The sequence below is a fragment of the Cnephaeus nilssonii genome (genome assembly GCF_951640355.1).
Source record: "Cnephaeus nilssonii genome assembly, chromosome: 15".
NCBI classification, from domain to species: Eukaryota; Metazoa; Chordata; class Mammalia; order Chiroptera; family Vespertilionidae; genus Cnephaeus; species Cnephaeus nilssonii.
In genome coordinates this window covers 52629960-52644027 of record NC_137086.1, presented here as the reverse complement: position 1 = coordinate 52644027, position 14068 = coordinate 52629960, and the positions used below count along the sequence as shown (strand labels likewise).

The following is a 14068-nucleotide window of genomic DNA, read 5'->3' as shown; positions in this document are numbered from 1 at the left end:
ATATGGGGTGTTTCCGGCCCCCTTTGCAAGTTCTTAAAGAGCCCTATGTGCTGGGGCCCTGAGACCTCAACCAAAGGCCTGGCCTGGTGCCAGCACTGATAACTTTGTCTGGGGAAGGTTTAATGGGCTCTCTGAAGTGGGAGTAGTCTTATTTTCCTTATTATTTAAGCAAGCAAGCAAGCATTTACAGAAGGCAAATAGCAGGGTTAAAATTTCAAACAGCAGTTTTTATATAAGATGGATGCTTCAAAAGGACCAAGTATTGCTAACCAATACAAGGCAAGAAAACAAAGGGCAGCTTCCCCCTTTAAGCCTTGGCTGTTGCTAAGCAACCAGGAAGTGAGGAGAACCCTGGGCTGAATTAGAACAGGTATCAGGGGGGTTGTCTTGAAAAGTTTGTTTGCTTTTTAGGAGGCAGTCCAGGCAGCTGTCCTAGGGAGGTGTCTTATCAGTATTTTTTCCAAGCCTGTAAAACATGCTTAGAGAAAAAGTTATGAATGAGGAGGAAACTGGTCTTGCAGAACTTGTTATCTAAATGCAGAGGCCATGGAACTGTGAACAATGCACTGCCCTTGGGGGTAGGAGGAGGGTTGTTATGCTGGTGCCAGGACGGACCATCAGATATGGCCTGACACCTGGGGGCCTTCCTGCAGGGCCACGAAGGGGGCAGGGGGCAGATCTGCAAGACAAAGACCCCAGCGGGATATATATAGACAGGCTCTCTGCGTGTTTCTTCACTCTGATTTGGAAATTATTCCCGGAGTCCACTAGTGTTAATAAACGGGGTCCCTCCCTTTTTCTAGGAAGCGTGCTTGGTATTTCTTTGGTCTTCTGTAACATGAAGAGTTCAAAAGAGGTTTGTTTGAAGGGGACAGGGGAAGGGAACTTTCTACTAACTAGAGATTCCTTGGTTCAAATTATTCCAGAGTTGTGAAAACAGCAGGGAGGAGAGGCAAGCAAGTATGTAGCCTTGAGAGTAGCTTATCTTGTCTTGCAGTTTGAACAGAGGGGCTGTTTGAATCAGAAGAGCTAACAAGCTTGTGTTTTAATTACCATGTGCTTCTCATAAATTGTGGAAAGCCACAGAAAAGAAAAAGAAAGGCCTTTTGTTCTATCTTTACACCATGCAAAGCAGAAACTTATCTTTAATGATAAAAACTGTCATTTACTAAATGTTTACAAGGTACTAAGGACTTTACATATTAATGCATTAACTGCTCACAACACTATTATGAATTAGGGATCTTCATCCCCATCTCAGTGAGAAAACCTGAGACCCACAAGTTGTATAGCTAGTTGCAGAATTGGAATGTGAATCCAGGTCTGTCTGATTCCAAAAGCCATCCTATATAATAAAAGGCTAATATGCAAATTGTCCCCACGGGCGCGAGTTTGACCTACCAGGAGTTAAGACGTGTGCTGATCACCAGGGGGCGGCGTGGAACGTGGTGGGTGTCAGCGACATGTCACTGGCAGCGGGCGGCAGTGGAAGCACTGCCGACCACGATGGGCCCCGACGAGAGTGGGACCTCGGCGGGATGGTGGAGCAGGTGAGCGGGCACACCAGGCCAAGGTGGGTGTGAAGGGAGGCCCTGGCTGGCAGCCGGAGGAAGGGAGGCCCCAGCTAGCAGCCAGCAGCTACTGGGACCCTACCTGTGCACGAATTTTGTGCACTGGGCCTCTAGTCTGCATATAGAGATGAATGGTATAGGTAGAGTCTAGTGTAATAGCCTGTCACCAATGATCTATGGAATTGCAGTGGAGGTGTAGTTATGAGGGATTGAAGTATCATCAAACATTGTGTGTAGATTCAACAAATAAATGTATATGCTATCTCTCCTATAAATCAATTCAGTTCAATTCAACAAATAGGTTCTCCCTCTGTGCCAAGTAGTGTTCTAGGTGTTGGGGAGACATTAGTATACAAAAGAAACAAAAATCCCTGTCCTTATGGAAATAATTCATTAAAATCATACCAAAATTACACTTTTTGTCATCATTCATTTTTACCAATTAAGTGAAACTGAAAACATAACTATTATCATGTGAAGGCTTTGGAAAAACTTTGCTATTTAAAATAAATCTTCATACTGGGCCTACTTGGAAACCACTGACAGGATTTAAATGATCACAAGGACATGATCCTTTAGATGAGGGAGGGTTTGTGTGCAGCCAAACCCAACCTGGGAATGAAGATACCTGTATCATCCTATATAATAAAAGCCTGATATGCTAAGTGTCCAGTTGTCTGGTGACTGTTTAACCAATCAAAGCATAATATGCTAATGATATGCTAAGGCTGCTCAATTGCTTGCTATGATGTGCACTGACCACCAGAGGGCAGACACTCTGACCGGTAGGTTAGCTTGCTGCTGGGGTTCAGCCGATTGGGACTGGGTGAGATGGGGCCAGACACGCTCTGGAGGCCCCCGCCCCCCAATCGTGCACCAGTGGGGTCCCTCTGCCTGGCCTGCACCCTCTTGCAATCCGGGACCCCTCGGGGGATGTTGGAGAGCCAGTTTCAGCCCCATCTCGTAGGCCACTCCCTTTGGAGGACCAGACTCAGGGCTCACAGCTGGCGAGCACTGCTATGGCAGTCCGAGCCTCTCCTGATCAGGACTGATTGGGCACGAGCCCGTGGCAGGTGCAGTGGGGCCAGGATGAGTGGGAGCAGCAAGTAGGAGCTGCAGGTGGCATTGGACTGCGGGTTTCCGCCCAATCCCTGCAGGCCGCCCAGAGGGATCCCACCTGTGCACAAATTCGTGCACTGGGCCTCTAGTAGAGGACATATTGGGCAATCAGCTTGGGCAATTTCCACTCATACATGACAGCTCAGTGCAGATTATAATAAATATTTAGGTGACTCAGGATTATAATTTCATTGATGATAATGAGCGACCTCAGGAGCACAACTGGAGGCAAGGAGGTGGATTACTTCATCTCTTGTTTACCCTTTGACTCTGGGACTCTCCGAGGTTCCTCCTAAAGCTCTTACTGAGGAGTGATCCATGGGTTAGTGCAGTGGTTGGCAAACCGTGGCCCGCGAGCCACATGCGGCTCTTTGGCCCCTTGAGTGTGGCTCTTTCACAAAATACCACGTGCAGGCGCGCTCGTACGTTGAGATTGAAACTTTGTGGCCCATGCGCAGAAGTCAGTTTGCGGCTCTCAAAAGAAATTTCAGTCGTTGTACTGTTGATATTTGGCTCTGTTGACTAACGAGTTTGCCGACCACTGGGCTAGTGCAAAGCAGGAGAGGCCACATTTGACCTATAACTTCAGTCCCCAGGATCCCCAGGGGAGAGGCAGGCGCTCATTCACTTAGGGCTAGTACAGGGTTTTATGTATGATAGCTTGTTTTACCAAAAGATCCACATTCCAAGAAATTAAGTGTCAGTAAAGTAGCTTTCGATCTTTCTTGTCCTTACCCTCCCTGGACACTATCTTGTTACCACTGGTAATCCTTCCAGACCTTCGCAAGGCGATGTGGAGTGTTATCCTCTCCATGTGCCAGACGAGGAAAATGAGGTGCAGACTGGCCCACGGTCGCGGGAAGTTCTGCACTGCTCGTCGCACCCTGCCTCACTGTGTCCTCACTCCTTTCGCCACCTCATCTCCGGAGTGTGACTTCCTTCCCACCTGTCCCGCTTAAACTACAAACGAGTCGCCTCCCTCAAAAGACTACATTCCCCACAATGCCACGCGCCGACCAGCCTCGCGTGTGGTTTTTCCTAAGCCGCCGTAGTAATTAAATGTTGAATCAAACCCACATTGCCGGCGGAGAGCCAAGTTATTGTTCACTGCTCTGTTAAGGCACCTATTTTTTTCTCCTCCACCTGCGACCCCCAGTGTTCGGTGAAGAGATCTTACTGGGGTAATCCATTCAGGCACCCGCTCTGGCCACCCCTCCTGCCCAGGCCGCGGCCTCTGACAGGTCCCGGGGGCCTGCGAGTGTCATTGGTGGTGACCGCAGCCGGGCCGCCGCCGCTGCCGCCGCTGCCGCCGCGACCATGGCCTCCGGTAGCAGTGGGCTCGCCGCCGCCCGCCTCCTGTCGCGTTCTTTCCTCTGTGAGTCCGGCCGGGACTTTCTCCTCCAGCCCCGCGAGCTCCTGGCCCGGCGGCCCGTGTCGTCCTGCAGACCGCTCCGGGCCCTCCGGGGCCGGACTCGGCCAGGGCCCGGGAGCCGCGAGAGTCCGGCCGCACGTCGGGGACCCTCTGGGGTGCAGGGAACCTTGCTGGATATGTGGGCGGAAGCAGGGACCCTCTGGGGTGCTGGGAACCTTGCTGGATGTGTGGGCGGAGGCGGGGATCCTGTGGGGTGCAGGGAACCTTGCTGGATGTGTGGTCGGAAGCGGGGATCCTGTGGGGTGCAGGGAACCTTGCTGGATGTGTGGGCGGAAGCCGGGACCCTCTGGGGTGCAGGGAACCTTGCTGGGTGTGTGGGGCGGAGGCATGACTTAGGCTGCTGGTGGGGGAGCAGGTAGGGTGGCTGAGCCAGGATTCGGGCCAGGGAGCCTGGCAGACCTGGGGGCTTGCTCTTGCCCCGCCCGCGGAGATGAGTGGCAGGATGGGGTGGGCATCCAGATTGGCCTGTGTAGGAGTGAGAAGCGCGGTGGTCCAGAATGAGGAGGTGGGAGGGTGAGCGTCAGGGTTAGAGGTAGGGGAGGTATGTCTTAGGAAACTGGGGGCCGAGGCTGTCCCTTGTACAGAAGGGCCCTACATTTCTAATTGTCCTCCATGTAGATTGTAGGCTCAGCAAAGAAGTGGGTTCTGCACCCAGAGGCAGCAGAGCCCAGAAGACGTCTAGAAGCGTAGGGTTGGCTGGGACCTTAACCAGCTTATTTGCCCTGTCTGCGCCAGGCAGGGTGAACCCTCCGTTTCTGAAAACTTAGTACCCAGGGTTCCTAGCCTTTGAGTAGAGCTGACTGTTGGAAATTCTTGCCGCGTTCAAAGTCTCTGTGTTTTTAGGGAGGTTGTGTAGGAAGAGACTTTGGAATCAGCCACATCAAGGTTTGAAGTCTGGCGGGTCCCTTACAGTCTGTGTAATAACCCCGGGCACTTCGACTAGTACATCTGTTTTTCAATTTCTGTTTCAAGTCCCATGAAAATAATAACATATTTTAGCAAATCGGAGACATCATCATTTGTAAGATGCACCGTTGTTTTGTCTGCCATTAACAGTGGAAAATGATCACTAATTAAAATTGTGACACACCATCAGCTGTCATATGCATCCTGATTTAAGACACGTTAAAAAGGTGCATCCTAGAAATGGTGACGTACAGGATGATCTGGGATCATTGTGCGGAATGAATGAAGCAGTTTATATAAAGCACCTAGGCTGAAATACACATTAAGTAAGGTACTTTCCTCCTCTTCCTGTGCTTTGCTTCTAATTCTGTTTGTACTGAATATTGGATGAGACGATTCATTTTTTTAAATTTTTTTTTTTAGAAGATTACATTTTAAAAGTGCATAGTGATGGATGTGTGGGCAATAGCCACACTTAGTTACCAGATCACTTGAGGACAAAGGTCTGGCATAACATTGGCAGGTAGGAAAAGATTGGGTTTCTTTGGGAAAGTTTTCTGGAGATTCTTATGGTATAATTTAAAGGACAGTTGAAGGTGTAGGCAGAAGGAAAAAAGGAATTAGTTATACCTATATTTTTATCTCCCCGGGTCTTTGCTCCTCTGAGTTTCTAAAAAATTCTAGCCTGATGTCTTAGTCCGAGGAGAGTCTAGAGAAGAAAGGAAGAATGTCTAAAAAAGATCAGGATCCTTAATCCACCCTTAGCAACAGTTAGCAATCCTCCTCTCACAGAACTGAAAGTTCTTTTTTCCTAGACTTGAAGGACCATGAGGCCTTAATAGATAATCTAGTTTAGCTTTCTGTTGCTGGAGTGGTCTTTAGTTAACCCTAATCATGTGATCAACCTGTTAATTAAGGGTCTGAGAGGTCTGAGATCTAAACCAAATTATCTCTGCCTGTCCCGTGTGGCTCAGTGTTGAGCGTTGACCGATGCACCAAAAGGTCACCAGTTCGATTCCCTGACAGGGCACATGTCCTGGTTGAGGGCTCCATCCACAGTAGGGGGCGTGCAGGAGGCAGCCGACCAATGTTTCTTTCTCATCGATGTTTCTGTCTCTCCCTTGCTCTCTGAAATTAATAAAATAAAAAAATAAAAACAACAAAAAATACTTAAACCAAATTATCTCCTATACTAGGGGGGTTACAGACTACAGTTTTTAATGTATGAAAATCTCTAAATCCCCTAGATCTTCTCTTTCTCATGCCACGTTTCTAAGCCCACTTTTGCTCCCACTAGAAAAACAGCACCCACAACAATACCATGCAAACTTTGTTTTTAAAAGGTAGTCACAACCTAGGCTCTGAGGTTAGTAATAAAACTAGGAATGCTATTAAGTTTTAGTTGATGGTACATTTTGTGCGGAAGGTCATAAGTGTTGCAATTTTGGTTTGAGTTAGGAAAAAACCCTCAAACACTAGTAGATGCCTTCCAGAGTTCTGTTGGGGGCAGCTTGGAATGTTCAGAAATTCCTGAGTGGAAAAACCCAGTTCTATAGCTTTTGAAAAAAGGGAGATTATTTAGTTGAAGTGGGAGAGAAAATAAAACGAAAAATAAGGAAGGCTTTCCAGAAGAAAGTTTAAGGGTTTTATAAGCACCTTTGAAGTTGAGTAAAGTTTTTCAAGAAGTATAAAGCAATCAGCGTCATTTTAAACCTAAGCCCAGGAGTTCCTATAAGTTGGGTCTTTTATAAGAAATAGGGAAGATGAGCCAGTATTTTTGAACCTGAGAATTAATGGTGTTTTAATGCAAGAAAGTGAACATTACAATTCCATACCTTTGTTTGGCAAATGAGGAAATAAACCCAGTATGTTTCCTAGCCAATATCAGAAAGGTACTAGAATGCCAGTCAGTCGTTTAACTCTGCAGCGTCCTTTCCACTAATACATGCTTTGCTGTGTGATATTGTATGAGAGAGAGGGAGGGAGAGAGAGAGAGAGAAACACCAATCAGTTGCTTCCTGCAAACAACCTGACTAGGTTTGGAACCTGTAATCTGAGTGTGTGCCCTGACTAGAAATCAATTGAACCTGTGACCTTTCTGTGCACTGGATGACACACCAACCAATAAGGCTGAGCCTCCTTATATGAAGTATTTATTTATTTTATTTATTTATTTTTGCAGTCTCTGGTTTGTTGAGAAGATGATTGACTGTCCTGTTCAGAGGTGCCACCTGCCTTTCCCATGTGTTTACCAAGTTGTATGGACCTGGTTTTGGAATCAGGAAAACATTTAGAGGTGTAGTTGGGAAAAGGAGACCCTCAACAGTGATGTTTCAGATACTAGTATCTGTTGCCATTGCATCTAACAAACAACTCTTTATTTCAAAACTACATGATGGCCTTGATGTAAATGCACTGATGTAGCCATGAAAAACTGATTTGAGTTTTCTCACATCAAGCTTGTTCTTCCATAAAAACATAATTGGGGATGAGCAAAGTAATTTCTGTAAGTATAGGGAAACACTTTTATGTCGCCAAAAGACAGGCATTTCATTGCTGTAGACCCACATTTTTAATTTTTTTAGATTATAACATTTCTAAAATTGGGATGTATCTTATCATTGATGGATTCTTGTAATAAATTGGCAGCATTTCTCTTTCTAGTACTTAATAGTCCTTCTTAAAATGCAGTGGTGTTTTAGATTTGATGAGATAAGGTACTTATAGCTAAGCTTGATTTGTAAGTAACTATTAAATGAATATATAATTTTGAATTTGAATAGTGGATTGTTTGGGGTTTGGAAGTGGCTGCTGAGCTACTCTGCTATATTTTAAGGTTCTATGGCAGGGGTGGGGAACCTTTTTTCTGTCAGAGGCCATTTGGATATTTATAACATCATTTGCAGGCCATACAAAATTATCACCTTAAGAATTAGTCTGCTATATTTGGTCAAACATTTAATAAACTCACCCCTAATGCCTTGGCAGGACCAGACGAAATGATTTTGTGGGCCTTATATGGCCCACAGGCTGGACATTCTCTACCCCTGTTCTATGGGTAGGGAGCATGATAGCTGTATTGTAATGTATATCATGCAAATGTAATACATACACAATAAATAAGCATAATATATCTATAATAATAAAAGCATAATATGCTAATTAGACCAGACAGCCAAACGACCTTCCAGATGTCCTCTTGGATGTCCTTCTGGATGATCTTACGGACAAAGCCAGGGCTGTGAGGGCCGAGCCCCTTGTGCATGAATTTCATGCATCGGGCCTCTAGTATTCCTAATAAGTGTTACATTTGTTAAATTCATGAGTATGTGCATGAATAAATGAGTAACAAGGACACAGTTTGAGAGGTGAGTTGCAGGAGGAGTATTTTGATGAACAGAGTCTCAGATGATGGTTAGGAACATGGTACAGTGATTTGAGTCAGATCTGGGCAGGTGCTCTTTGGCCATAGCTTCATTAATCCTGCAGCCATCTTGTCAAGGATGTGGTTGCTCTCTATGTGGAAGAGGACTCAGCTTGTGGCTGACTGATTCAAATTTGCAACCCCTGTTGCAAGCACATCTCTCTCCCATTTCTCAGTTCCTTTCCTTCATCGCCTTTGTTACGTTTTGCACTTTTATAGTTTTGTGTTTCTTAGTTTAATGTTTAGCTTTTGTACAGACTTCATGTGGGTAGGGCCTGAATCCCTAGAACCAGGCAGATAACTTGGCACAATGAACACCTTAGAGCAGTTTGGTCTTCTCATTCTGCATTAGTAATAAAAATGATAATAAATAGCTAACAGTGAAATAGCATTTGCTTTTCCTTAGGCATTATGTTACATGCTCTACATATTATGAATTCATTTAATTTCCAAATTGCACATGAGGTACACCATATTATCATTATTGTTACAGTGCGGCTGCACCTTTAAAACGTTTCATATATTAAAAGTTTACACGTTATACACATACACATTATATATAGATATGGATTAGTATTATTTACATACAAACATTTATAGGATATGCATGAAGATATATATAAAACATTCTGGTTGGACTTATTTTAAAATGTGAATTATACAGTATATGCTCTTTTTAGAAGATGATTTACATCTGTGCTCACATCGGATGTGAACCCACTTTTGGGAGTATACCAGTCATTTTGCTACCCAGTTATAGTCATCATCTCATATCAACATCACAGCATCCTCGTGGGCAGCTGTTATTCCATTTACGGATGGGAAGACTGAGGCTAAGGGAGATCAGAAGACTTTCCCCCAGGTCACATGGCTGGTGAGCAGCTGAGCACACACTCAGTCTGTTTGATTCCTGGGACTGTGTTCTCAGCTGCTCCTGGGACTCAGTCCCAAGGTTAGGCTGGCCAGTTTGTAAGAACCTGAAGAGAAGGCGACTCCAAACTTTCCCTGGAGGGGGCCCAAGGTGCAGCAGCTACAGTCTTCACCATTGGGAAATTCTTCCTGGCGGCCAGCCTCAGGCCTTCCTGCCGCCCTGGTGTTTAGTTAAAAATGCTCATTTTCTTAATATTAGTAAAGTCAGGTGTCTCCTCATATTTGACTTAACATTTTCCTGCCTTCAGTTGTCTTTCTTGTTTGTGGCCTTTATTCATTGTTCTGTCAGGCTTTTGGTCTCTTCTTGTTGGTGTTTCATGTTGCTAAGGTTAATTTTTTGTCAACATGTTATGAAAACATTCTCTTGGTCTGTCACTGCCTTCACTCTGCCTGTGGTATGTTTTGCTCTAAGCTCTTTCTTCAGGATTACATGACTGCTCCTGGATTTCATTTGTTAAAGAAAAAGGTTAGCATGGAATTTGTACTAGATTGATACAGTGTTGAGGACAGCTAGTAGTAATTAGGGCTGGATTTCTGTGTAATCTCTACAAATTTTAGGGAAACCTCCGATCTTTATATTTTCAAATCACACAAAAAGAGGTAGAACTTAGGACATTTTGCTTGATATAGTGTTTCTTTTGCAGACCCTGCGTCTTGTCCTAAAATTCAAACATTTTATGTGCACCTGCACTTACCATGGTGTATAAGACATGGTTCTTACACTCAGGGATTTACGGTGAGAAGTTCTAAAAATATTTAGATGGTACTTGAAATAATCTAAAAATAAATTTAACCAGAAAATAATTCTACTTAGATATAATGTAGTAAAGAAAGTAACAAAATTCACACACCCATCCTCATACAGTGTGTGGCATTAGTATTATATGTTATCTAGTACACTAAGAATTTCATTAGGCTAAAACACCCTAATGGTGATTGTAGAATCACCATTGTGGCTTGCTGGGGCACCTCAAGGTTTATTTCTGGGGTTCAGAGGCCACTTTGATTGCCATCATTTCTCATTCAGTTGATCCACATATTCTAGAGCAGTGATTCCTTACCTAGGACCTCCTGTTACTAGTTTATCCCTGTGGTGCAGGTGCAGATATCAGTTTGGATGGCATGGGGTCCTGAATCCCTAGTACCCGGCAGGTAACATAGGGTACTAATATTTGCATGTATTATATGCCCTAGAACATAGGGCATACATGGGCCAGCACTAGGGCAGAGGTGAAGAGAGTTTTTAGTTCCTGAGGGATTATAGCCATGGCCAGGAACACAAACCACTTTTTTTTTTAGAAGGTGGGAGGTCAAGTGTCAGATTTTAGGAATGAATTGCTGGCAGCCCAGGGCTCAATTTGGAGGTAGCCCCAATGAGGATTCCATTCCTTAACTCTACCCTCTCTCTATCCCTGGGTCTCCCCACTTCTCCTCTCCCCCGACAGATTTACTTGGGATAGGAGAGTTTACCCCAAATGCCCAAGGCCTACAACAGTACTTTTCACACTGTGCAGTTGTGGCCCACTTTATGTCAGTTCAGATGGATTGTGGGTTTTTTTTAGGTCCAAGATTCTCTTACTCGGCACTTAATTCTTGATACTCAGCATTGTGGCTTGGCATAGGTTCTCCTCAAATATTGATTGAATAAATGAATGATCATAATAATCCCAGGGACTGGGTATTGCTTGATATTCCAGCATCCTCTTATTTCAGTACCAACGTTATCTTGTCTGGCATCATCCAGGTTTCTTGTCAGGACAAAATGTGGTCAGGAATTTCATTTCCTTATCTTTGAACATGTATTTTTGGGTTGGCTCCCAGTGATAGTCTGTTAGTTCTAGCTTACCTGAAACTAGGTCTGAGGAGCCTGGGCTGATATAATAGATGGGGGGCTCGCATGCATACATACACACATACCCACACGTATGCAAGATAGCTCTCCCAAGATCCCCTTCACTAGATCCTATAGAATAGCAGAGTCATTGCACAGGCTGAGCAATAACAAAGGGCTAGGAGACTGGAAGGGGAGCTGCTATTCATCACACTTTCAAAGCAGTTTTTATGAGCACCAGCCATGTGGTGTTATGAAGCCTGAGCTCCATAGAGAATATCTAGAAGGTCCGGAGTAGGAAATGGAGTAAGAAAAGGTAGTAGTCTTAGTTGTTCTGGTATTGAGATCATGTTTATGTACATAGGCAGACCTGTCTTTTCTCAGGATGAGAGGGGGCAAACGTTATCCTCCTCTGTAGAAGAAGACATTAACTGTCTTATATCTCCTTTCCTAAGTGAGTGGGTATAAGAGAACATGTGGAGAACAAGACTTTACCTTCAAAAAGCAAGTATTTCCTTTTAGCAAGTATGGGCTCCAGGTATTCTGATTTTATCATTTGATCGTTAATCAAATCTACTTTCCTGCCTGAAAATTCCAGATAGATGGACTATTTATTGGAGATTCCAGGAATGGGGAGCTGGAAGCAGATTCTGCCAGGAAGAGCAGCAGGGGAGGAAAGGGTGCAGCTCTTCCATAAGGATTGTGGGATCCAGCTAGGAGAATTGGCAGCTAAGGACAAGAATGGGTCTTGAGTGACAGCACTGGCTAGGGTGGGTTCTTAGGCCATAGATTCCTGTTGTAGTGTCTACTGGCCCAGGTTCAGCTGCTTGGCTGTGCCCAGTATGCCAGGACTTGACCCTCAGTGCTCCCTCATGGCCCTTTGCTCAGCATAATCTAGTTCAAGAATGCAGCTGTTTGTTATCCAGCAGGTCTGTGTGCACACGGAAGACTCCTTTCCCGGTTGGTAGGGAGACATGGGCCTGTCTCTCATCTGGAGGTCGATGGGACTCCAGAATTTAAAGTATTAGAAGCTGTGCTCAGCATGGGAGTTGAGATGACCCAGGGAGTGCTCAGAGGGCCAAAGCAGATAAGTTATGAAACCTAAGGTCCAAGGATTTAGGAGAGCTATGAGGCAGTGATTCAAGACGAAAAGCATGGCGTGGAACCTGGCGTGATAAGATGTTCTTTTCTGGGGCTAGCTTCTCTCGACTACCTCAGTTGTAGGTGGACAGCCAAGCACTTTGAAAGGACAGTGGGCCACAGAGACAGTAGTTTGGGGCTCGAATGGGGGTTTAAAGGTAGTCAGAAGTAGCCCACAATTTTAATTCATCTGATCTCTACTTTCTGTTGGTTTTTGAAATATGGGGAGTTGGCTTTAGTAACTACATAGGTTTCTCAGTTTTTGTTGAGATACATAGGTTGCTGAAAATAACTTTTTTTTTTAATGTTTCTCCCACATCTACTTTTCCTATTTTATTTTCTCTATTTTTTTATATGTAAGGTCTTGAGTGTTATATTTGAAGAGTTTAAATGAAGTAACTTCGGATTATTTTAGATGTTTAATTCTATGACTTAACATTGGATTCTATTTTAGATAAGTTTTATTCTAAGACTTAGCATTTGATGTTAATATTTAATGTTAACATTTAATGTTATTATTATTGGGGAATGAGATACAGAGTTCTGACAAAGTTTTACTCTTATCTCACCTGTTTTTATAGATTTTGGGCTTAACAAGGTTGGGTCCCATGGGGAAACATGTGGCTGTCTAGTAAACATTATTAGGTGGAAGAGACACGTGGATTTCAGTCCCTGGATTTAGTTTGAGCCATTTGTCTTTCAGCCTGTTTTCTTTTTGAGGACTGAAAATTATAAACTTGAGCTTTTCTTTGTCAGCTCAGAAAAAGCTGTGAGAGGTTCTCAGTAAAGGGGAATTCTGGAAAACAGAACAGTGTCTTTTTGTGTGTGGATTGTTTATCAAATCTAAAACGTGACATTTATCGTTGCCGTGATCACAAGATAGCTCCTGCATTAGGGAATTTTTTTTTTTGTCACCAAGTTCAATTGATGATCCAGAAGTTTGGAAAAATTATAACGTATCATATTTGCTTTACTTTTCAGTGCAACAGAATGGAATTCGGCATTGTGCCTATCTGGCTTCCCGGAAACATCTCTACGTTGATAAAAATACAAAGGTTATTTGTCAGGGTTTCACTGGTAAGCAGGTATGTTTCAAGATTTTGTAAAAAAGATGTGTACTATAGATGCAAAACATTTTTCATGATTTTCTATGTTTTTAATACAACAAAAGTTTTAATACATGATTGCTGCAGAAAAGGAACACAGTACAGCAATGGAGTTGTATCTTAGGAGGAAGTTCATTATTATACTCAGCCTTTAAGATGAAAATTATATTTAATCTTTCCTTGTAAATTCCTCCTGGGATTATATTATGTTGGAAACCCACATGTTCTCCTTCAGCAAGTGTAACACTACTGGTTTTCCTCCAGCACTGGAGCAGATCACAATTTCCTTAATTAAGCAGTAGGTAAAGTAGGCGGCTTGTGTTTAAGTCTTGTACAAAAATAATACACAGTTAAACATGGCTCTATAGTCAGTGTGGGGAAATGTGCAAGCCCAGAGAGGCTCCTGGGGTCTGAGGCAGGCTGAGTTAGCAGCTCATTGACTTCTCCCATCTTATGTTCTCTCTGTGCAATGGTCTTGGAGGAGAATAACAGGAAGAATTGCTGGAAGCATTTTAATTTGTTCTCATTCATTTATATTTATTCTCTCTCCCTGTCCCCTGCCTACATTATAGAATTTGCATACATTTAAGTATATCTGCAATGTGACTC

General features: G+C 43.9%; 1 protein-coding gene across 1 annotated transcript in view; it reads left to right on the top strand.

Moving 5' to 3' along the window:
- The first annotated feature begins 3940 nt into the window (after window positions 1-3940).
- The window catches only part of SUCLG1 (succinate-CoA ligase GDP/ADP-forming subunit alpha), a 37265-nt gene continuing 27137 nt past the window's right edge, over window positions 3941-14068 (top strand). Inside the window, exons 1-2 of the mRNA XM_079792037.1 lie at window positions 3941-4065; window positions 13335-13438. Of these exons, the coding sequence (XP_079648163.1) occupies window positions 4008-4065; window positions 13335-13438 (162 nt within the window). The 5' untranslated portion in view covers window positions 3941-4007. The remainder of the gene's footprint in view (window positions 4066-13334; window positions 13439-14068) is intronic.